General features: G+C 45.9%; 1 protein-coding gene across 1 annotated transcript in view; it reads left to right on the plus strand.

Moving 5' to 3' along the window:
* The window catches only part of cntn1a (contactin 1a), a 95,462-nt gene extending 75,529 nt beyond the window's left edge, over positions 1–19,933 (plus strand). Inside the window, exons 9-24 of the mRNA XM_076302432.1 lie at positions 368–549; positions 2,006–2,130; positions 2,805–2,922; positions 3,752–3,902; positions 5,116–5,243; positions 6,245–6,411; positions 9,991–10,114; positions 12,657–12,818; positions 13,264–13,413; positions 14,023–14,093; positions 14,912–15,146; positions 16,057–16,157; positions 16,256–16,442; positions 16,763–16,881; positions 17,083–17,251; positions 19,675–19,933. Of these exons, the coding sequence (XP_076158547.1) occupies positions 368–549; positions 2,006–2,130; positions 2,805–2,922; positions 3,752–3,902; positions 5,116–5,243; positions 6,245–6,411; positions 9,991–10,114; positions 12,657–12,818; positions 13,264–13,413; positions 14,023–14,093; positions 14,912–15,146; positions 16,057–16,157; positions 16,256–16,442; positions 16,763–16,881; positions 17,083–17,251; positions 19,675–19,751 (2,266 nt within the window). The 3' untranslated portion in view covers positions 19,752–19,933. The remainder of the gene's footprint in view (positions 1–367; positions 550–2,005; positions 2,131–2,804; positions 2,923–3,751; positions 3,903–5,115; positions 5,244–6,244; positions 6,412–9,990; positions 10,115–12,656; positions 12,819–13,263; positions 13,414–14,022; positions 14,094–14,911; positions 15,147–16,056; positions 16,158–16,255; positions 16,443–16,762; positions 16,882–17,082; positions 17,252–19,674) is intronic.
* The last annotated feature ends 4,649 nt before the right edge of the window (positions 19,934–24,582 follow it).

Genomic DNA, 24,582 nt, shown 5'->3' on the forward strand with positions numbered 1-24,582 from the left:
TGCCTTTCTGTCAACTCTGCTGTAATTAGAGTGCATGAAAATGCAATCTACTGTTATCCGATTTCTTCTTATTACAGTGCATGAAAATGCACTGTACTGTTCTTCCTAGGCAACTTTTTCTTATTATTATAATAATAACACTCGTAATTCCCTGGAATTACATTCTCTAGTTCTAGTCTGCAATGGCCAATTTTGAGCATTATTTAGGGCACTGACCAGTCGGTCTATTGAACAGATCTACACATGGTGATCGCAATTGGATGCTCCTCTCTGAAAGGTTCTCTGTGTGTGTGTTTGTGTGTGTGTTTGTGTGTGTGTGTGTGTGTGTGTGTGTGTGTGTGTGTGTGTGTGTGTGTGTCCTCCACAGCCCCATCCCCAAGATCCGCTGGAATAAGGTGGATGGGGAGCTGCCCCCCACGCACGAGATCAGCATGGCCGGTGGTCAGCTGCACCTAATGAACGTGCAGTACGAAGACGAAGGCACCTACGAGTGTGAGGCCATCAACATCAAGGGCAAGCACAATCACAGGGCCAAGGTCAACGTGGAGGGTAAGAGGTCACACTCTCTCATACTCCACATTAGGGTCACACAGACTGGACTAACTCGGAGTAAGATGCTGTTACAAGAACACCTAAATAGCCACTGACTGGACTAACTCGGAGTAAGATGCTGTTACAAGAACACCTAAATAGCCACTGACTGGACTAACTCGGAGTAAGATGCTGTTACAAGCCACTGACTGCAGGATGGATGAGGCTGTGGACGTGGGTGTAGCATCATAGATATGGAGAAAGTACTTCAACAAGACCCATTCAGCAATACAATGCAGCAAAGTAATCTTGAAATTCGGTAATTGGTTTTACACATAGAATTTGTCTAACTCAATAACTCAGAGTCTAACTTAAACAGAGTCTAACTCAATAACTCAGAGTCTAACTCAAACAGAAACTAACTCAAACAGAGTCCAACTCAAACAGAGTCTAACTCAAACAGAGTCTAACTCAAACAGAGTCTAATTCAAACAGAGCCTAACTTAAACAGAGTCTAAAGGCCCATTTACACCAAGAACGATAACGGTAATGATAACTATAACCATAACGATAAAAGCGTTCACACTGAACAACGATAAACAAAGTCTCTCCTTGTGTTAATGAATGTGACGGCTAAAATTCGATGGGTTCTGATTGGCTATAAGCATTTTATCGTTGTGAAAATCGCTCTGAAAGTGATCCCCAACAATATCGTTCTTCATGTCGTTATCGTTATAGTTTATGTGTGAACGTTGTCATTCATATTAACGTTAACGATATTTATTTATAGTTATCGTTATCATTCTTGGTGTGAATGGGCCTTAACTCAAACAGAGCCTAACTTAATAACTCAAACAGAGCCTAACTTAATAACTCAAACAGAGCCTAACTTAATAACTCAAACAGAGCCTAACTCAATAATTCAAACAGAGTCTAACTCAAACAGAGTCTAACTCAAACAGAGTCTAACTCAAACAGAGTCTAACTCAAAGGGGACGTGCCCCGAGCAGGTGTTAGTCATTAGAGTGTCAAAAACGTGAGGATCAGAGGAAGCTCTCTGGCGAAGCGATAGCTTGCGCTGCATTGTTTTCTGCAACTTCATTTTTTTCCCCTTGTTGACTTGTTGACTTGTTGACTTGTTGACTTGTTGACTTGTTGTCATTATTTTCTTCACCTCCCCAGTGTAACCACATGGATCATTGTGAGTGAGAGAGTGGTGGCTTTTCTGAGTAGATATGCCCTAAGAACGATGTGTAAATATTCTTCTCTCTAGAGAGACACTGTTGGCTACGTGGTACTGTACACCACCAGCTAAAAAGACTCCACATAGTGAGGACACTGTCACTGCTGGCTGCGTTGTGTTCCACCCTGGTGTGAGTGATGAAAGCTATGTTCTTCTGAGAGAGGTCTCACTTGTGCCCTCTTGTCTTCCCTCTTTCTCTCTCTCTCTCTCTCTCTCTCCCCCCCACCTTAGCGGCTCCTGAGTGGGTGGAGCACATTGTGAGCGCCGAGCGTGACATCGGCAGCTCCTACACTATGTCCTGTGAAGCCAGTGGGAAACCCAAGCCCCACATCCGCTGGTTGAAAAACGGCCACCCGGTAAGGAGCGCCCTGACCGGCCCTCACCCCCCCCACATCCCTCATCTCCCTTGCTGGCGCCCCAGCGCCCTGTTAACTCCCGGGCTGCCCAAAGAGCGCTTTCAGAAAACAAGCAAAGCAGCAGAGCGGTTACTCAACTCCCCGCCGCCACCTCATGGCTTGACAGCTCGCTGGCACGCGTCTCGCCCAGGCTGGGCCAGGGTGGCAGGGAACGCTACGTCTTGATTCTGACGGGGTGCCAGCTCGGGCTTACGTAACCAGCCTGGCGGCTGGAGGACCAGGAGCGTACGGAGCCTGCATGCAGAAGGAGCTGAACAGAGCGGCTATTTCACCTCCTCACAAAGGAGCTGAACAGAGCGGCTATATCACCTCCTCACAAAGGAGCTGAACAGAGCGGCTATATCACCTCCTCACAAAGGAGCTGAACAGAGCGGCTATATCACCTCCTCACAAAGGAGCTGGAAGGGAGACCTCCACAGGGAACCTCCCCACTGTCCTCCCCACTGTTCCCAGTGAAGTCCCATTCAGTGCCTGATACATTAGCATGCTTTAGCAGCACAGCTCTCTGTGATGTTTCTTTCTGCTATGTTTGATTAATTACTTTGCAATGACAGTCATTTCAGGGGGGGTTGTTTTTAAAGGCTGCTTTCTTTCTGTTGTCGTCCCACCAGCAGTATGGCATGCACCAACTGAAGTTCAGCGAGCTGACCTTTAAGGACTCGGGGATGTACCAGTGCATCGCAGAGAACCGCCACGGGGTCCTCCACGCCAACGCAGAGCTGCGTGTGTTTGGTGAGCGTGTCCTCTCAGTAGGTGTGATGTGGCTTATTATGGGATAGTGTGGGGCACTGAAGAGGGCCTACTGTTCAGCACGCTTCCCTAGCGCCAGGCGCCCGAACTGCGACTGACCCGCGGATCACGCCAGTGGAGCCTCCATTGGAATCCTAATCTCTTGGCCTTTGTTTTGACCCGTTGCAGAGGCGTAACTGAAGTTTGGTTTCACTTCAGCGGATATTAACTATAGCAAGCAAAGAGGTCCAGACAATAGTCCATTGACATCAACCAGCAGAGTTGATTTTGAAGCTGCCGCTTTTGCTGTTAGTAGTGATTAGGTGGTGAGGATATACATAATTACCAATATCAATCTCAAACGCTCTTAATTGCTTAATCATCATGTTTTATTTAGTTTCTAACAGACAAGAGCAATATTTTTTTAGTCTTATTGTACAGATCTCTGTTATGGAAAGTGTATCTCTGAGTATCTGGTCACAGCTTTAGCACCTCAGTTTAATGACCTTACATGTAATAAAACATGTGATCCATATTTCAGGCATCATCTGTATTAATGCGTGAGTGATGAGGAGCGCTTCCTTGCAGGCAGCTTCATGCCACCACTCTGAGGGGAAGGCAGTGCATAGTTGATCAGCTAATAGGCTTGAGGTCTTCTTGAGATTAGAGCAAATCCTTTTGGCATGCAAGCGCCTGACATCTGATACTGTATGCGGCGAAACTGCACGCAATAAGCTTTTATCAACCACTTAGTGGACATGTGTCGCTTGTAGTGTCGTGTACCGTGTGGGAGGCTTTGACTGATGCGCAGCTGTTGTTTTTGTGTGGTCAGCGGGTGGCCCGACGTTTGAGCACAACCCGTTGAAGAGGAAGACCCTGGCGGCCAAGAACAGCCGTGTGGTGATCGAGTGCAAGCCCAGGGCCGCCCCCAAGCCCACGTTCTCCTGGAGCAAGGGGACAGAGCTGCTGTCAAACTCTTCCAGGTCAGAGGTCACTGGACCAAGCACAAGCCTCAGTCCTGAACCTACATCATCACTGATACATCATCCACCAACTAATCTCTTTTTTTTACATCACTGATACGTCATCCACCAACTAATCTCTTTTTTTTACATCACTGATACGTCATCCACCAACTGATCTCTTTTTTTTACATCACTGATACGTCATCCACCAACTGATCTCTTTTTTTTACATCACTGATACGTCATCCATCAACTGATTTCTTTTTTTTCTGGCATCCTGATGTAACAAATGGGTTAAATTGTATATCCACAGATATTTCAGCTGTAGATACATTCTTGATGTAATAAATCAATTCCATGCTGCGGTCAATAATGTCAATAACTGTTTAGTTGTATTCGCCTCCCGTTCCCTTGTCATGTTGGTTTCAGTGCTTGCAGCATCAAGAGAGGGGCAGACAGATCAGGCTCCAAGTGTGTGTGTGTGTGTGTGTGTGTGTGTGTGTGTGTGTGTGTGTGTGTGTGTGTGTGTGTGTGTGTGTGTGTGTGTGTGTGTGTGTGTGTGTGTGTGTGAGGGGCAGTGTTAAGAGATGGGCAGATCTCTTCCTCACCTCAGTCAGTTACACTAAGCCACATCTTAAGCTCCTTCAACAGATCAGGCTCATGCTCCAAGTGTGTGTGTGTGTGTGTGTGTGTGTGTGTGTGTGTGTGTGTGTGTGTGTGTGTGCGTGCGTGCGTGTGTGTGTGTGTGTGTGTGTGTGTGTGTGTGTGTGTGTGTGTGTGTGTGTGTGCGTGTGTGTGTCTGCGTGCGTGCGTGCATGTTTGTGTGTGTGTGTGTGTGTGTGTGCGTGCGTGTGTGTTTGTGTGTGTGTGTGTGTGTGTGTGTGTCCATGGGTCTCCTCAGAGACAACACAATGTTAATCTCGTGTTACGAAGGCCATTGAGTTGTGTCAGGGGACGTATGGGCTGAGGTCCAGCACAAGCACTCCGTCCCATCGGCCCCTGCCTGCAGCATGGTCTGGACACAGGCAAACACACACACACACACACACACACACACATACACACACGCACACAGGCCAACCAGGAGGACCATCTGTAAACAAATGTGTTATTGAGATGATGAGGAAGAAAGGCTGCTGTTGACGTGTCGGGTGTGTAATGCTGTATTGTGCTAATAAGCAGACAGATAAAGACAGGCGTCATCATTAACAGAGTGCTGCTGTTGTTTCAGGATATTGATTTGGGACGATGGTAGCTTGGAAATCATCAACGTTACCAAAGCAGATGAGGGGAGCTATACGTGCTTTGCTGAGAATGGAAGAGGGAAGGGTAACAGCACCGGCTTCCTCTCCATCACAGGCAAGTGTCCATCAGCAAGCTCCTCCAGGGGGGTGTTTTACTGTGCTTGTCCAAGTTGCCCTTTCAAAACATATTCCAATCTAGTGCTGCTTTCGGTCATCAACCCCCCTGTGTCATGCTATTAGTCTGAACCACTATGAATCAGCAAGGGCTGTGACCCAAGCTACTTAACAGTCACCATTTGCCTTGTCTCTAATGAAATGTGGTTGACATGGTAACCAATGAGGTAAGAATGTCAACAGTTGTTTATGCCTCGGTAATAGAGGTAAAAAGCAAATTGGGTGAAATAGACGGAGTGATTGCATCTCCAGTAATTTCATTTGTCTCTCTGCTGGTCAAGTATGCTTATCACATTCAACATGCAAAGAGCTCTCACTCGAGCTGCTCTACAATCACATTGTGTCTCTGTTGTTGGGCTACTGAGATGCTTTCTGGCAATATGTTATAAAAGCAAGTGGTAAGACACTGGCTATGAAAAACATATGAGCAAGAAGTAATGCAATGTGTAGGATAGTAATATCTAGCCCATTTTGCAACATGTTGTGGGGTGTTTGTTTCTGTGTATTATTGATGCCGTGTTTGTTTGTGTGCGTAAACAAGCTCTCACAGGCTTGTCTGTGTGGTTCAGTTATCCTTCAGACTCCCCGTGGCCATGGATTTGCCTCCACAATATTATCTGTCCTCGCTTTGCAATTGAGATATCCTGCTGTGCTCAATAACCTGCCCCCCAGCACCCCCTAGTGGCCATATCAACACAGTGCTGTTGCTGGGTCTTGTCTCGTACTGCACTTAAGACTTCATGGATAAACACACTTTGATTTTGGATTTATGTGTGTGTGTGTATGTGTGTGTGTGTGTGTGTGTGTGTGTGTGTGTGTGTGTGTGTGTGTGTGTGTGCATGTGTGTGCAGGATTTTACAGCTTTTCATTTTCTTTTCACAAAATATCCTTTTTGTTTGTGATGCAAGGTCAACAAAGCTGAGCATATCTCTGCCTCTGCAGATGCGACCAAGATCACCCTGGCGCCCGCCAATGCTGATGTCACTGTTGGGGAGGCCGTCCGGATGCAGTGCGCCGCGTCACATGACTCCTCACTGGACATCACCTTCATCTGGTCCCTGGATGGACGGGCCGTTGACTTTGACAGAGACCGCGAGCATTATGAACGTGTGGTAAGATGACCTTCCGTGACTACAGTGAGCCTATACATGAATACTGAATGAACGCTACAATGGCATGTAGGCAGCTGATACATATTTATGCACTGGGATATCAGCATGCAGCTATTGAATTGAAATAGAAGCTAAATAGCTTTCACACAGGTTAACGGGCTCTTGTCTGTAGTCCATCATCTTGCTGTCCAAACACATTATTCATAGAAAGGGTCAAAGACATCAGTCATTGTAAATTACAGCAGAGACTGCATCGTTTGCAGGCAGCAGAGCTGAAGCCTTTACATGTTTTGGAGGAACAGGATCTCAGTTGTACATTTGTGCTTTGACCACAGTGGGGCGCTCATGTGTCATGTGTCATGTGTCATGTGCTTCCCCCAGCCTGCTCTCCGGCTCTTGGCTGCTGGTTTTTTTTTTTCTTTCTTGTTTTCTTTCTTTCTGCAGTCAGGACTATTTCTGTGTGCAGCGTGTGTGCTGCTCTGCTCTCAGTTGTCGTGCAGCGATTTCCAGGTTTGACTATCGACGGTCCATTAAAGGCTAGGCTCTATCGACGGTCCATTAAAGGCTAGGCTCTGCCGGGCATGATTCATGATGGATGCCCGTTGATGCATTCCCGAAGAGCAGTGATTTCCCCATATGATGCACTCTCCGTAAATCAGTCAGACCGAGGCAGCCGCATCCCTCGCTGCTATTTGTCCCAGCACCCCCCCTCCCCCCCATCACCCTCCCACCCCCACCATCCCCACCCCCCCCAGCCGCCTCTAATTCACTTCAGCTGACCGATGATTGATGACTCCCCATTCATGTTGAACTAGAGTCAGAGGACCGGCTCCCTTTCACCACAAGGACTTTATGTGCCACTTAATATTAGTTGTGTGGCATCGGACCGGCATGAATTACCGCACGTCTAAAAATAGCGCTTCCTTTCAACAGGAGCCGTCTTTTTTCCTCCCACCCCTTCTAGACATAAATAATCAGAGAGCCAAGGGAGTTAAGCAGATATGGCTGTGTGTGGTGCATATGAGATTATAGCACTGGATCACTCATCAAGGGTTCGTTAGGCTGCCAGAGAATGGGACAGGTTGGCCAGGACTCATCTAACGGGAAACCACACGCCCTCTGGGACAAGAGGGGAACGTTTCTCCGAAGGGTCAGTAGGGGTCAATCCACCTCGCTGATTTGTGCAGTGGATGGAGAGAGTGGTCTTTCAGTACTTGGCAAAGTGGGCATCCTAAGCATTTGATGAGTCAGCCTGAACTATTGCTCAACGATTACATTAAGAACTCATTTGGAACTGTGAAAATAAACAACATGCCCACTCCGAAATCAATATCTGATGCTTTTATCCTCATTAAGTGCCTGCACAGAGAATAATCATCATTGTTTTTATTTGATCAGTATGTGTTAGACCATAGGGTTTCCAGTGCCTATGTGTTAGACCATAGGGTTCTATTAGACCATAGGGTTCTATATCTATATGTGTTAGACCATAGGGTTCTATATATATATATGTATTAGACCATAGGGTTCTATATCTGTATGTGTTAGACCAGGGGTCGGGAACCTATGGCTCGCGAGCCACATGTGGCTCTTTTGGGAACTGCATCTGGCTCTCGGACAAACCTGCCATTTGTTTACTCAATAAGTCATGAATAATTTTGGTACTGTATTAAATTAAAAATGGACCTACTGAAATCAAAATGTTAAAATAGTGTTCGAAATATAATATATGTTCACGCAGTTTAATCCATCCCATGTCTGTTCTCTACCGCTGAAGTTCAGGGTTACATTGATGTAGGCTACTGTACAAAAACGCGTTTTTTTATTGGACAATGCTGTGCCGAGATAACATTAAATCCGCTGATGCTTTACTTAAAAATTCAGCTACTGTAGCTAACGGTTGTATCCAAAACGAAGAAAATGGCGAAGAGAAAAAAAGATGAACGAGAACACTTTAATTGTTATTGTTGATGTGTGCGCTTGCTGTAGGCTAGATAAGAAAGCCAAAAAGGAAACGTCAGTGACCACAGCTTGCGAGCGCGAACACAAGCAGGCTGAAATGGGAAAGTTTCCATCCGAAGACCGATTCTGAAAACGCGAAATTAACTGCCCGTTATATATCGCACACTGCAACGAGTTAGTATTGTTGTGTTAACCCTGTTCAGTTCCACTTGCATATGAGAAATCTTTCTCACATATGAAAAATATAAAGACAAACCTGCGCTCACGTTTAAGGGCAATTCCGCGCAAAACTGTCACATAACGCCAACTAAAACCAACACAATGCCATGGTTTTAGTTGGCGTTATGGATATATGACAGTTTTGCGTGGAGTTGTCCTTAAATGATGACAGCCTCAATTCTTGCATGAAACTTCACCTCACTGAATATGAGCCAGCCAGACTCCAAGGCCATCACCAAATCTAATCTCTGGTACAGTAGGCCTAATGTTCAATTTCGCCAATGACATGTCATGTCATGAAAATTGAGTGTTGTTAACTATGATGTTACTTTGCATACCAAAAGAACACTGGGAAATTAGATGGTGGTGTTTAGCCTACATGGGAAGCCTAAGGCCTATACTTCTGTCATTCCACTTTACATTTCAAGTTACTTGCACATTACTTTTAAAACTAGTAGAAAATGTATTTAAAAATCCTCTGTTGAATGACAGTAAATGTGCGTTAAATATCTAAACTTTTTCTTTTAACCGTCTTTATGTGGCTCTTCTGAGATTAAAAAAAAAAAAAATTGGTAAAAGTGGCTCTCCAGGCAAAAAAGGTTCCCGACCCCTGTGTTAGACCATAGGGTTCTATATGTGTTAGACCATAGGGTTCTATATCTATATGTGTTAGACCATAGGGTTCTATATGTGTTAGACCATAGGGTTCTATATCTATATGAGTTAGACCATAGGGTTCTATATCTATATGAGTTAGACCATAGGGTTCTATATATATATGTGTTAGACCATAGGGTTTCCAGTGCCTATGTGTTAGACCATAGGGTTCTATTAGACCATAGGGTTCTATATGTGTTAGACCATAGGGTTCTATATCTATATGTGTTAGACCATAGGGCTCTTTATCTATATGAGTTAGACCATAGGGTTCTATATCTATATGTGTTAGACCATAGGGTTCTATATCTATATGAGTTAGACCATAGGGTTCTATATCTATATGTGTTAGACCATAGGGTTCTATATCTATATGAGTTAGACCATAGGGTTCTATATCTATATGTGGTAGACCATAGGGTTTCCAGTGCCTTGTTGCCATAGGAGCAAACCTCTGCATAGGGGTACTGGTGCAATGTTATGTTACCATGAGAGGCTATTACCATAGGACTTCTAGAACCTTGTTACCTAGAACCTTGTCTGACCAGTTAATCTGCAGGTAAAGAAAACCCAGTGAAATCAATCAATAACTAAACTGAATTAGCCGTACTACTGTGAATGACTTATTATTATGGCTAGAGAGATAGATAGATAGATAGATAGATACTTTATTGATCCCCAGTGTGTTTTACTGTGTTTGTGTGTTTACCAATTATTTTCTGGCTTCCCTCCTCTCAGGATGGAGACTCGGGTGGAGAGATGTTGATTAAGAGCACACAGCTGAACCACGCTGGCCACTACACCTGCACGGCCCAGACTCCCGTGGACAACGTCACAGCGTCCGCTGACCTCGTCGTCAGAGGTGAAACATTATCTTTAAAAATACACAGACCTGTGCCAGTCACAGCACCGGTAATTACACTGTACTTTTACGGCTATAATTAGCCTTCCTGACGGATCGACGTTAAGTACTGTGGAGTGTGTTTTCCTGATCTTGGATTGAAGGCTTCCTAAGACCAGCAGACGCTGGACATTTTAATTTGCTCTCAGTATTACCAATAACAAATCCAGCGGCTCTGACAGAGACAGGCGGTAGCTGTGGCATGATTGGCATTGTTAACTGCGCCTGTCAAGTGCTATCACTGGCAGCGCTTGCTGCATTGCAAGGCCGGCTTGCTGCCTGATGAAACAGAGCTGGTGACATGAGCTCAGTAGTGGCCAGTGAGTGGCTGATGATCTGGACACCGGCTGAGATGTTGAGGAGGTGGAGGTCTTGCCGGCGTCGGCTAAGGGCTGCTCTTGGCACTCGGGTTAAATCGGTCATCCGCGTCATGGCTCCATCGCGGGCCTCGGCGAGCTGATCGCACACGGTCAGGGGAAATGCCCCCCCCCCCCCCCGGCCCTCGGCCAACTGCCTCGTTGGCATGACCTTACCGGTGGCTGTCGTCTGAGTGTAGGAAATGAAACCGGAGCCGGTTTAAGTGGCACGCCAGCATGTCTCATTTCTGCGCGTACTTATTCACTGTGGATGCTGGCGATCAGCCACGCCGGTCAGAAAAAAAAGACCAAGCGCTGAATCCTTGGAAGTTGCACTCTCATAGGTGTTTAGCGCTCATCCTATCTGGGTCACCGTGTGGGTGATACCTGCGACACTTGTGTGAGCAGAAGTAGCCTGTGGCCCATGGCCCTCGCCTCCCGGTGAAGGGTTCTTGTTGGCCCACAGACGCGCGGTCTCGGGGTTCGCCAGGGCCAGGTGGGATTTCTGCCCTCTGACGCACACGGCACTCGGGATCATGAACGGGACAGGGTTTCGCCGCACTGCCAACGTGCCCACAAAGGAGCCGCAAGGCCGAAACCGGTTCACTAAAGCAACAGCAGTAAATTCAGTAAATTCAGTAAGTTCAGTAAATTGAGTAAATTCAGTTAGCGTCTGCTCCCCTGGACACAGCCAGCCAGCCTGTCCCTCTCTCCAATCCCACCTCAGTCTTCATGAGGAAAGAAAGAGATTGTTTTCTTCAGACTGGCCGCTGTCACATGCCCAGACACGCGTTCCATTCCATGGGCTAGACGGCAGAAGAGCTCTATTCACTGCTCCAGCACGTGAGCTGAATGGAGAGTGCAGGTGTGCAGGTGTGTGTGTGTGTGTGTGTGTGTGCAGGTGCGCAAGAGGTCCAGAGCCGTGTCCACCTGTGTGCTGCGTCTGTCTGAAGGACATTATGTGTGTGTGTGTATGTGTGTGTGTGTCTGAAGGACATTAGTTGTGTGTGTGTGTGTGTGTGTGTGTGTGTGTGTGTGTCTGAAGGACATTAGTTGTGTGTGTATGTGTGTGTGTGTCTGAAGGACATTAGTTTATGTGTGTGTGTGTGTGTGTGTGTGTGTGTATGTGTGTATGTGTGTATGTGTGTGCACGTGTGTGCATGTGTGAGAGTGAGAGAATCTGTGTGTGTGTGTGTGTGTGTGTGTGTCTGTGTGTGTGTGTGTGTGTGTGTGTGTGTGAGAGAGTGTATATCTGTGTGTGTGTGTGCACACACACACACATGATCCATTCACTATTCCACCCAATCAGCGGTGATTCGGTGGTAAATAAACATATAAATAAGTAAATAAAGGGTTGCTGTAAAAGAACAGCAAAAAGACATAAACTAAACACATTTTATACGGACGTTGCCTCTAATTTGTCAGAGTAAAATGAAACGGCCTTGAAGTCGGCCTTCTCTGGACTCTCCGAGCCTGTCAGTGGACTGAATGGGTAGCAGGGCTGCTTAGTCTCTGCTGCTGGCTGGTGCAGTGTTCAAAGCTAACGCTAACAGTCTGGATTTTCTATTAGTTTTTTTTCTGTCTTTCTTTTCTTCCCCCTTTCCCCTCTCCTCTGGAAAGAACAGGGGAGGCCAATCCAAAGAAAATAAGAGAGGATTAATGGCTTCTGAAGCTTTCCACTTAGCCTTGCTTAACGGGCAACAGGCTACAGTATATTAATGATTTCTAAGTCCTCACCCAGAACCCAAAGCCTAATGTGTTTTAAATAGAGCGGCTGCCAACACATGTCATTTAATGTGTTGTGTGATGAACATGAAAGCTATCAGAACATAGTCAGATTTCCTTTGGGATACTATGCAAGTCTAATAGAATGGAACTGATGTTTTTTTTTTCTCTGTAATACAAGGGCTAGTTTACGGGGAAAATAACATTCTTTTTTACATTTTGATGGTCTGGTTTTGTAAGCTGTCCCATGGAAACAGTGTAGCTAATTGTGGAGTGCAGAAACGATGTCCTTCATGAAGATGAACTCATTGACCCGGTGAAAGTGAATACAATCTCCTTGTTTGCTTTCCTTTGCTGATCTGTTTGGAAACGTATCGCACTGTGCTGCCTGGACTAACCCCCTGTCCTGTCTCCCCTGCCAGGCCCTCCTGGACCTCCTGGGGGTGTGCGTCTGGACGAGGTCCGAGACAGGTCCGTGCGTCTGACCTGGAGTCAGGGCAAAGACAACCACAGCCCCATCTCCAAGTACACCGTCCAGTACAGAGACATGCGGTCAGGAGGCCAGTGGAAGGAGGCTGTGACCTGTAAGAAATCTTTCTCTCTGGTCAAGTACAGTATGTGTGGTCTAGCACGAGTGCGTAGAATATGGGAATCATCATTTCTGACTTTATTGTGATAGGACAGTTAGAGAGGGAGAGAGTGAATGGGACAGAGACAGAGAGATGGGGGGGGGGGGATGACCCAATGGGAGAGAGATGGGGGGGGATCGGGAAATGACCCAGGACCTCCTGGACACTTGGACCCATGTGTGGGATGGGCGCTGTAGCCAGTTGCACCACAGTGCCCCCCGTGAATCATCATGTCTGAATCATTCCCCCCATACACACCCCCCCATGCACACCCCCCCCATACACCCCCCCCCATGCACACACCCCCATACACACCCCCCCATGCACACCCCCCCATGCAAACACACCTCGGGCCTCCAGGGGCATGTAAGCAGTGATGCCATGTGCCATCTCTCCCCAGCACCACCACATGTGGAGGGAAACACGGACACGGCCTCTGTGCTGGATTTGATTCCGTACACTGAGTACGAGTTCCGGGTCATCGCTACCAACACGCTGGGCACGGGAGACCCTAGTGACCCCTCCCAGAAGGTCACCACCCTGGAGTCAGGTGAGGGCAAACACTACACAGGGTCTCTAACGGATCGTCTGGATAAAGTCTTGGACAGTTGTCCCAGGGCCTAAAGGTCAGGTTTTAACCGCCTATATTTTATTTGTAAGAGTTTTTAAGAGTGCAGTTTCTTTTCTTTGTTTTTGTAGGCCAGTTGTCAAACCTACGCTTCATAAATGTGAATAATTTGGGCAGTTGAGTCACTCCCTAAAGTGTAAAAGATGTAGTTATATTGGAATGCTATGTCTGACAACTGTGTGTGTGTGTGTGTGCTTGTGTGTGTGTGTGTGTGTGTGAGTGAGAGAGAGAGAGAGTCAGAGAGAGGAGAGCTAGAGGAGCAACATTGTGTTATGCCCCATAGCTTCCTCCATAGTTTCCCTCTCTCTTTCTTTCTCAGTTTTACGTTTCTCTTTTCTGTGGCAGACGTCCCATAGTAACAGGCAGACTCTGGCAATACCTTTGACATTGACACTGTGTATTTATCAAGGCCTTAGTGTTTTAGCGAGACTGCCTGAAGAGAGGCCGGGTCTATGTTTGGCTATTTTGTTGGGCCGGTCTGACAGGCGTCCCGGTGGAAACTCAAAGTCCAGCATTCCTCTCTTATTGTAGTTCCTGTGGTGGCACCGTCAGACGTCGGTGGAGGGGGAGGAAGCAGCAGGGAGCTGACTATCACATGGACGGTGAGAACTATCATTTCTTTCTCTCTCTCTCTTTCTCCTTTCTCTTGCTCTCTCTCTACCTGTTTTACTTTTTACTTTTACCTTTACAAGCCTTCCAGGGCCTGAAGTAGGATCAAAAAAAAAATCTTGCCAACTGCAGCTTTAAAGAGGGGGTGTTTGTAAATTATTGTTAAAAAAAGGGCAAATTAAATTCACAAAGATTCCATTTATTAAAGCAATAAAAGGAGAAAGGGGGGTTGAATACTTTTTAGGCACTGTACATGTTCTCTCAAACAAACACATAAACACTCACACACACACACAAACACACATATTCTGTATTTTGGTGTTAGCAGTTACCTATGGATAGAATAGTCATAGCACTGTCACTATGATGTAACACACTAGACTATATTTCTTGCTCAGTTTGGCAATGATACAAAAAGCAAAAAGGAAATCAGGTACAGTATGAAACAGCATCCATCCATATCTCCCAGACCCGCTTAGAAATGAAGGGAAATTGCTTTTGTGCTAAAAGTGCTCAAAGGCCTGTAGTTAATCTTCTGATTTAAGCCTGATTACCAAATCTACCCTGAGCATCTGTGATAAATCTCACACATTAGGCACCACGGACTCTGTTGCCTCTTGATAAATTCAATGGGCCGTTTAGATAATTGCCTTTTCAGTGGATGTCTCGGAAAATTAAATTCAAGTTAAGCGACATTGTGTTTCGAGTTTGACCAGGCTACAGGTGTTGGGTTGAGATATCTTCACATTTGTTGTGACATCTGAGGTGATTATTCTGTTTTTTGCGTCTGCTTTGCCGGACTGTTCCACAGCCTGTGCAGCCAGAGTACTACTATGGCAAGAACTTCGGCTACATTGTGGCCTTCAAGCGGGAGGACAGCATGGAGTGGTTGAAGGTGACGGTGGCGGACCCTCAGGCCAGGCGCTACGTGCACAAGGACTCCACCATTCCCCCCTTCACCAAGTTTGATGTCAAGGTCAAGGCCTTCAACAACGAAGGAGAGGGTCCCTTCAGCATCCCAGCAAGCGTTTACTCAGCAGTCGATGGTAAGGCAGACCTCAACAGCACTAGCAACCAAACAAATGGGCTAAACAATAACATGCTTCAAGTAAAAGCTTTTGATTGACAATTTGCAACACATACATAATAATTTGTAAGACTACATAGTATTAACAACAACGATACATTAGGAAATGTTAAATAAAGAACTCTTTAAATGTATCAGTTCAGTTCCACACAGGTTCCTTTCAGCTGTGCAGCTGAATTGTAGAACTCAGCGCCTCTCCCAGAGCCAGACTCACACAAGCCCAACGGGAGTCTCCCTGCAGCGCCTCTCCCAGAGCCAGACTCTCTCGCTGCTTCCCGTCTCTCACTGCCGAGATTACTGTGATCTGTGTAGCACGGAAGAGTAAGCCGCTGATTGGGCCAGAGATGTGAGCCATTTAACTGCTTACTATCAGCTACTGAAAGACCATCGCAGCAGCCGCCAGCACTGGGGTCCTCCGTGTCAAGTCGCCCCGGCAACCCCGTGCGCTTGTACGTGACGGTTTAGCTGAAGACAAATGTTGCAGAGACATCTGGAAGACGGCCCTGGCCCATATTTGGTGCCGTGCACTTTGAAGTGTTCGGGAGCTGCGGAAACAGACAGCGGCTTGGCCAGAGAGACTTCACCCCGCGCCTCTGGTCAAGGACATCAGTAATCTTCAAAAGGAAGCCTCCATAACCATCTGTGTTTCAGAGACTCAGCTGGCATTTTTTTTCTTCTTTCTTTTTTCTTCAGGCCAGTCATGCAACTGAATGGCTCCTAAAATGGTTTTCCAACTGCTTAATTCACATAACTTTACAAACAAAAATATTGTGTTCTCCAAAGTAGACAAATGGAGTAGACAAATCCTACCTTCCACTTTAAGCTGCTGTAGGTATATGAATAGGGTGTCTGTATGTTTCCCCCTGCAGTTCCATCAGTGACTCCTGGCGTCATAGACAGCAGGGCCCTGTCAGCCACGGAGGCGATTCTATTCTGGGCCCCTGTGATGCAGTCCATAGAGGGCTATCAGGTAAGCCAGAATACGCACACAGTATCCAGCTCACAGCCATACTGTACATAGAGCCTGTACAGGCAGTATGATGCAACCTGCGCCTGTGGGCATTTCAGCTGAAGTACTGGAGGAAGGAAGTGGAGAACGAGTCGACCAACCCGCCCATCATGGTGTCCAGCATGGACAACCACACTCGCGTGGAGAGACTGAGGCCCAACTCACTCTACGTCGTGGAGGTGCGGGCGTACAACTCGGCTGGACTGGGCCCTCCCAAAAGGGCCGAGCTCGTCACCAGGAAACCACGTAAGCGCATTCTCTATCTATCTCTATTCGCGCATAACCCATAATATACTGTATGGATAATATACCATAACCCACCATAACCCATAATAAACAGTATGGATAATATACCATAACCCATAATAAACAGTATGGATAATATACCATAACCCACCATAACCCATAATAAACAGTATGGATAATATGCCATATGCCATATCTAATATCACTTTTCCCCATCATCATCATGTGCATGTAATGTGGTGTAATTGCACCACCTGTATGTCCTGTACACACTCCTGCAACATCTCCGTCAACCACCGCTCTGTGTGTTTGCCACTCAGCACCAAGTCGGCCTCCTAAGATTGTCAGCACGAAGCTGAACCCGAGCGGCACGTCGTTCAACATCGCGTGGGAGCACTTGGCCTCTCTGGCCAATGAGTCTAAAGTCGAGGGCTACAAGGTGGGTCCCACCTCCTGACACACTTTTGGGTTGATATCAGTGAACGCAACGGCGCAGAGCATTCCATCTTATGCTCAAACAGCACAGCACTGGCAAATGTCAGATCATCACAAATGTCATTTGTCAGTCAGAAAAACATTCCATCAAGTCCATCAAGAGAATTGTTTATTTGTCGTAATGTGTCGTTTGCCTTGTCCCCAGATCCTCTACAGGCAGGATAGCCATGCCACGGGCATCTTATACTCCACGCCCAAGCAGCACATAGACCTGCCCATGCCCAAGGACGGAGAGCCGCTGGTGGAGGTCCGAGCGTACACTGAGGGGGGGGACGGGGCAGTGGCTCAGGTGCGGGTCTCAGGTAGCCAACTAGGTGAGCCTCTTCTTCCTGTCATCCATTCCACGCTCCTTTGGTCTGTTGTGTTTTGTTATGCTAGTGAGTTATGTACCATATACTATACCTCTGATAGGATAGTAAACATGCCTAATGTCTCTAAGCACGTTGTCTTGTATTCATTTCACAACAAACAAAATGTCATCTAGACCTGAACTAGTATTCCCTCACATTGCCTCTGGATTAGCATCAGGAAATGAGCCTGAAACCTGAAACCTCTGAAGATGAATAACCTTCCCGCTATATTTATTCACTATGGTAGCTGGGGAGATGTATTATGGTCTGGACAGTGCAGTGGTCTCACATAATCCTGCAAATGTGGCTGCCCATTCTGCCCCATCGGCCCCTCATGGGGGGAGAGAGCGTAGCACCCACACCCTGGCATCACCCACACCCTGGCATCACCCACAGCACCCACAATCTGGCATCACCCACACCCTGGCATCACCCACACCCTGGCATCACCCACAGCACCCACACCCTGGCATCACCCACACCCTGGCATCACCCACACCCTGGCATCACCCACAGCACCCACACCCTGGCATCACCCACAGCACCCACACCCTGGCATCACACCCACAGCACCCACACCCTGGCATCACCCACACTCTGGCATCACCCACACCCTGGTATCACCCACACCCTGGTATCACCCACACCCTGGTATCACCCACACCCTGGCATCACCCACACTCTGGCATCACCCACACCCTGGTATCACCCACACCCTGGCATCACCCACACTCTGGCATCACCCACACCCTGGTATCACCCACACCCTGGCATCACCCACACTCTGGCATCACCCACACCCTGGTATCACCCACACCCTGGCATCACCCACAGCACCCACACTCTGGCATCACCCACACCCTGGTATCACCCACACCCTAGACCCCCAGGAGCCTGGCAGCTGGCTCGTCTTGGTGGGAGAGATGTCAGTGGCTCATCTTGAGAGATGTCAGTGGCTCATCTTGGTGGGAGAGATGTCAGTGGCTCATCTTGAGAGATGTCAGTGGCTCATCTTGGTGAGAGAGATGTCAGTGGCTCATCTTGGTGGGAGGGATGTCAGTGGCTCATCTTGGTGGAAGGGATGTCAGTGGCATCACCGGTCACCCAGAGTGGCCTCATGGCCAGAAACAGGTGCTGACGTGATCCAGTTTCATTCATCATTAATGAAACCTAGGGGGCTCAGACGCCGTGATTAAACACAGTGGACCTTCAGCCACCTAATGCAGTCTGTCTGTATAGGCCACCTAATGCAGTCTGTCTGTATAGGCCACCTAATGCAGTCTGTCTGTATAGGCCACCTAATGCAGTCTGTCTGTATAGGCCACCTAATGCTCTCTCCATCAGTGGACCTCAGCCCTGTGCTGTGATATGTCTGTCTGTATAGGCCACCTAATGCTCTCTCCATCATGGCCACTCTCTGCTAGTTCTGCGTTAGCTGCGTAAGCTATTTGAATGTGAGCATCCCGTTTGAGCTTGATACTTGAGTGCACGAGGCACTAGCACAGCTGAGCGCTTAAAGGAATTATCCGGAGTGAAATGCACTTTAGATTAAAGGAATTATCCGGAGTAAAATGCACTTTAGATCCATTTACGGATGATAGGGAGTACATACGTTGAGTTGACATCAAAATCATGTCATTCGGATGTGTTTTGAGAAAGTTCGATTTTACAGTTTTTAGTCAAAACTCGTTAGCCTGGAAGTGACCAGGGCATGTCATTTCGCCGCTACAAAACGCTATATTTATACCTCTTCTATAGTTCCAAACAACATTACACTTACGTGGTAGTGAGTAGAGGGTCCCTAAAGCCAAACCGAAGTATCCCGAGGTCTTTATGTGGTCGGATAGAGTCCAGAATGAATTTCATCAAGCCAGTACCTTTCCGGAAATGTTGCTGCTGCAGCTGGCATTTTTAGGGGAAAGTCCGTAGGAGTCGATTGTGTGGGGTAACACGCTCTGGAAATTCACAATTTCGTCGCCGTTTTAAAAAAAAAAAAAAAAAAACATAGTCCAGTATTTCTTTCGAAATAGAAATGAAGTTGTATGCAACAGCAAACTCTAGCTTACCAGCAGGTTGGAATTTTGAAATGTCACGTGACGTGATGTGCAACGACGTGATGTAATCGACTCCTACGGACTTTCCCCCGAGGAAAAAAAGATGCCAGCTGCAGCAGCAACATTTCCGGAAAGGTACTGGCTGATTTTGATGTCAACTCAACGTATGTACTCCCAATCATCCGTAAATTGATCTAAAGTGCATTTTACTCCGGATAATTCCTTTAAGAAGCTCCCAGAAATGCTCTCCTCTGCCAGGCATCGGTGAGCCAGTTGTGTGTGAGGAGAGCCAGCTCTCTCAGCTTCTCTCTCTCACTGTGTCCTTTCTCGCAGGTGGAGCTGGAATGACCGCCCCGTCCCTGGGCCTGGCCACGCTGCTCCTGGTGGCGCTCTCTTGCGTGGGACTCTGAATGTAGCTCCATCCTTACCTGTCTGCAGCCCCACCCTCGGTGAAGAGGACTCTGTAAGGATGCTGCCTGTGACCACTCAGACTCTTGCTTTCCACAGTCTTTGTTTGGTTTCGACCTCGCAAACCAAAATGCCATATTTCCCTCCCTGGAATAAGACTGTGGAAAAAAAACATATGAAAAAGACAGACTGTGGGAAAAACATCTCAGAAAGTACAAAGACATCCTGGATATCCCTTATTTAGTATCTTAAAATATTATTGGATGAATGATGAAGGAGTTCTCTCAACTTGTTCAATATGCCTTATATAAATCTCTTCATTTATCTTTCACAGATGAACTACTTGCTTGTATTGATATGGGTCGAGGATCATTTTCTTTTGTGGTTTTATTTGTTGAGGTGTAATGTAGATCTGCCCATATGCATGGGGGACATTGGATACTGTTGCCTTCAGGCATGTTATGAGATGTGTGTTATGGATGAATTCTTCAACAATATGCTCCATATCTACTGCAAGTAATTCACAATGAAAGATAGGCGTAGGGATGTCAGAAATCATCTTACATGTAGTTTGCTATAAGTGGCTTTTCCCTTTTTTAATGTTTTAATAATCAAGCACACCCTCCCTTAACAGATCAAATCAAATTACCCAACAATTCAGGCATATAAATGTACAATATTAAACATAAACTTCAGTATAAAAGCTCATATTATGCTAATATTATATGCAATAATTTTTAAGCTATTTATTTATCCATGATCAAACATTACTTTCTTATCAACTCAACTCATCCTTTATTAAAAGATCATTTTATTCAGAATATTGTGATTTTGTTGCCCTAACCTGGACTTAGGGAGTTCAGTACAAGTAACATCCTTCTGTGCATGTAGACATGTTCCTCTGATGGGGAATACAAATGCTAAGCTGTTAATAATGTCCAATTGACTGCAGACGTTCAGCAAAGAGTGTTGTACATGTTCACGTGAAGCACATTTATCTGTGTTTGTAAAACTAAGTTGAATGTACAGTGATATTGTGTGGCGATGAGATAAAGCTATGCTTGGCTACCCAACTTATGATTTCAAACACAAGCACAACCCCATACAGTACAGTACGTGCTGAGAACGTCACGTCACCATGCCCAGATCAACCCCACACAGTACGTGCTGAGATCACACCATGCCCAGATCAACCCCACACAGTACGTGCTGAGATCACACCATGCCCAGATCAACCCCACACAGTACGTGCTGAGATCACACCATGCCCAGATCAACCCCACACAGTACGTGCTGAGGACATGGCTCCACTGAGATCACGTCACGTCACCATGCCCAGATCATGGCTGTACTGTCTTTGCTGTAATGTTATACCAATGTTGTGAGAGTGTCATGTGCCCAACCATAGAGATATCAGTCACAATGAGGGACATCATATCCCCAAAGGACAGGGCCTTTGTTTTAATCATATCAACAAAACCTCAGTCTCACATGCTCTATGAAGAATGTCAACATTTCAACTACTATTTTACTATTTACTACCCTTTCATTTAATTATTTTACAAATGCTTTTGTCATTGTTTTCATGGTCCAGGTAGCAGTAACATGTATACACCTAACCCTAACCCCTAACCCTAATGGTCCTCACACGGTTATGGTGCAATGGCTAATGAATAGCACCCTGCTAAATTGTTTGTTTTTAAAATGACAACTTGCCTAGCTCTGTAATATGTCTTCTAAATCTTGATCTTCTGTCATCTTTTTATCAGTTGAAAAAAGCCGAAGACAAAAAGCATTCCACCCTTAACTCTGTGAAACCGTCCCTAGAGTACATTATATCTGTTTGTACTGTTTGTCTGTTTTTTTAAACTATTGTCTTTTTCTTTGTCTTGATAACATATACAGTGTAAGTGTTCAAAGATATATCAATGTCCAATAATGTCCTTCTATTTGTTGGTAAATGACATTATGACCTGCGGTTTATTTGATAGAGCTATATTTTATTTCCATATGCTCCATTTTCATAGTCAAACCAGAGCACTCAAGGGAGACCCTCCAAGGAAGCAAAGTTTTCTATGTTGGCTCTTAGTAGGGCGATTCTAACCAAGCGATATTGGAGATGAAGAGGCTTTAAAGCGATGGTTCGTAGTAATTTCAGCCTAGGGTCCTTTGCACCATGACCCCGAGCCAAACACCCTCCCAGAACCTTTTTTCCCTTGGTCGAACCCTGGTCGAGTAGCGTTGTCAGAAACTAATGACGTTCTGCAGTCGTGATGGAACCAACTTTTATCTCGTAAATTACCCCACTAATAATGCCCTGAATGGTACGAAACTTCTGCAGTAGTACAACTATGACCTTTAGTCCAATAACGAGGCATTAGAAAGTTTGTAAGTGCACCAGGAGTTTTTTTAAATAAGACTCGATGTTTCTTCCGTGATTTGGGAAAAGCCCGTAAAAGTCCTGGCAGGAAGCATGCATAAGGATGTAGATCCAGGAATGCACTAATATTTTGTTCGTAGTCCAGTTTGCAACAATTATTAGTTAACACTAAGTTGTAAACACTTAGGAAAAAAATATTTAAAACTGGATATACCAAAAAACTTTGATGTAATCGCTTCCTGCAAGGACTTTTACAGGCTTTTCCCAAATCACGGAAGAAACGTCGACGCAGCGGTATAGTAGCAGATAATCAGGCAAGACTTATTTAAATAAACTCCTGGTGCACTTACAAACTTTCTAATGCCTCGTTATTGGACTAAAGGTCATAGTTGTACTACTGCAGAAGTTTCGTACCATTCAGGGCATTATTAGTGGGGTAATTTACGAGATAAAAGTTGGTTCCATCACGACTGCAGAACGTCATTAGTTTCTGACAGCGCTACTCAACCAGGGCTCGACCAAGGGAAAAAAGGTTCTGGGAGGGTGTTTGGCTCGGGGTCATGGTGCAAAGGACCCTAGGGTGAAATTACTCCGAACCATCGCTTTAAATGGCCATAACTGATGCAAGAGTCATCAGAATCAAAGGATGGGTATCTGTTTGAGGTGCTCGTTGGGTGTGACTGGACCCCGCCATTGCTTATCCCATCGTGTGAGTATATGAGCAACCACCACCAAGTGCTTTTCCCTGTCTCCTTCATGCAGCCAATCATCAGTGAAAGAATTGCCAAATGCATGAACGCCTTTAACTTTTTGCAATCTGTCATATTCTGATAAAAATGGTATGTCCGCAGATGCATGATTTTTGGAAAAAAATGGTCCATTCTGTTTGCTGAGGAGCTCCATTTATACCAACGGATTGACACTCACTATACGTGCATCTCCATATATACCAACGGATTGACAATTACTATATACGTGCGTCTCCATTTATACCAACGGATGGACATTTACTATATACGTGCGTCTCCATTTATACCAACGGATTGACATTTACTATATACGTGTTTTGCCATTTTGTTTGTCTTGTGGAGACAGAAGATTATTGGATGACGCCCCCCACACAACCCTAATCTCAGAATCATCTGCTTTGTTTCAGTAGGCCTCAGCCAGTTCCCCTTGATTAATGGCAGAGACAAAACCAGACACGACTGACCAACTGGACATTTCACCCAGTCATGTAGGCCACTTGCAGGACCATGTGCCCAGTGAGCGAGCATTACCTCATGATATCGGGGTTGGGGGTTAATGTCACCACTGTTGTTTGGCTGTCGGACAAAGGTTTGTGTGTGTGTGTGTGTGCGTGTGTGTGCGTGCGTGCGTGTGTGTGTTCACTAATGGTTGTCGTATGAAGTCAATACAGTTCTGAGGATCAGACTGACCCGTGTCCCTTACTTTACCTGCCAATGTTTATAGTTACCCCACCCCTAGAACTGTCTTTACTTCATAAGACACTAGATGTGGTGTTTTTCTTTACCACTGGGTTAATGTTTATGTGTGTGACGCTTACTTCAATGTTCACTGCACAAACTTCTTGGGGGTAAAACCTGGCTCTCTCATTGGCTGGATTTGAAATGAATTATGAATTACAATAAAGTAGTTAACTATGAGTTTGCAAAACCCATGTGTCTCATTTCAAGTTAGATGATATTGTATGTCTGTGTGAAATGTTTTTGATACATAGCATTTCTACCTTGGAGTAACAATAGGGAGCTTTAGTAAAGAGTTAATCTAATTGCTAAAGGGCAAAACCCTTACAAACATCCATGAAAGCACAGTTATCACTGATATAAGGCTTGCCTGTATTACAAACATCCATGAGAACACAGTTATCACTGATATAAGGCACAGTTATCACTGATATAAGGCTTGCCTATATTACAAACATCCATGAGAACACAGTTATCACTGATATAAGGCTTGCCTGTATTACAAACATACATGAGAACACAGTTATCACTGATATAAGGCTTGCCTGTATTACAAACATACATGAGAACACAGTTATCACTGATATAAGGCTTGCCTGTATGGTTACACATGGCATGCTAGTTGCCTAGAATGGCAATTCAAAATGGTGAATTGTTGCATTCTGTCTCTTTAGGGGCCATCTTCAGATTTGACCGGTGAGCAGTATGTCTTCATGAGGAGGACACAGTGGCACTATGAGAATATAAACCCAGTTGTGTGCGGAGCTCTTTAGACTGGACCCAGAACACAATGGCGCTATGAGAATATAAACCCAGTTGTGTGCGGAGCTCTTTAGACTGGACCCAGAGAGAGCAGCTGGGACAGGGGGCGGGAGTGTAATTAAATTGTATGTGATCTCCTGGTGGGGTTTTAGACACCGGAGCTTGGGCTTGAGAGCTTTGTGTGATTGTTGATGTGGTGGCTTT

Source organism: Alosa pseudoharengus, unplaced genomic scaffold (assembly GCF_046254945.1).
Source record: "Alosa pseudoharengus isolate Yale_2024_CS ecotype anadromous, Long Island Sound unplaced genomic scaffold, YU_APseudo_1.1 YU_APseudo_1.1_scf_10, whole genome shotgun sequence".
Taxonomy (NCBI): Eukaryota; Metazoa; Chordata; class Actinopteri; order Clupeiformes; family Clupeidae; genus Alosa; species Alosa pseudoharengus.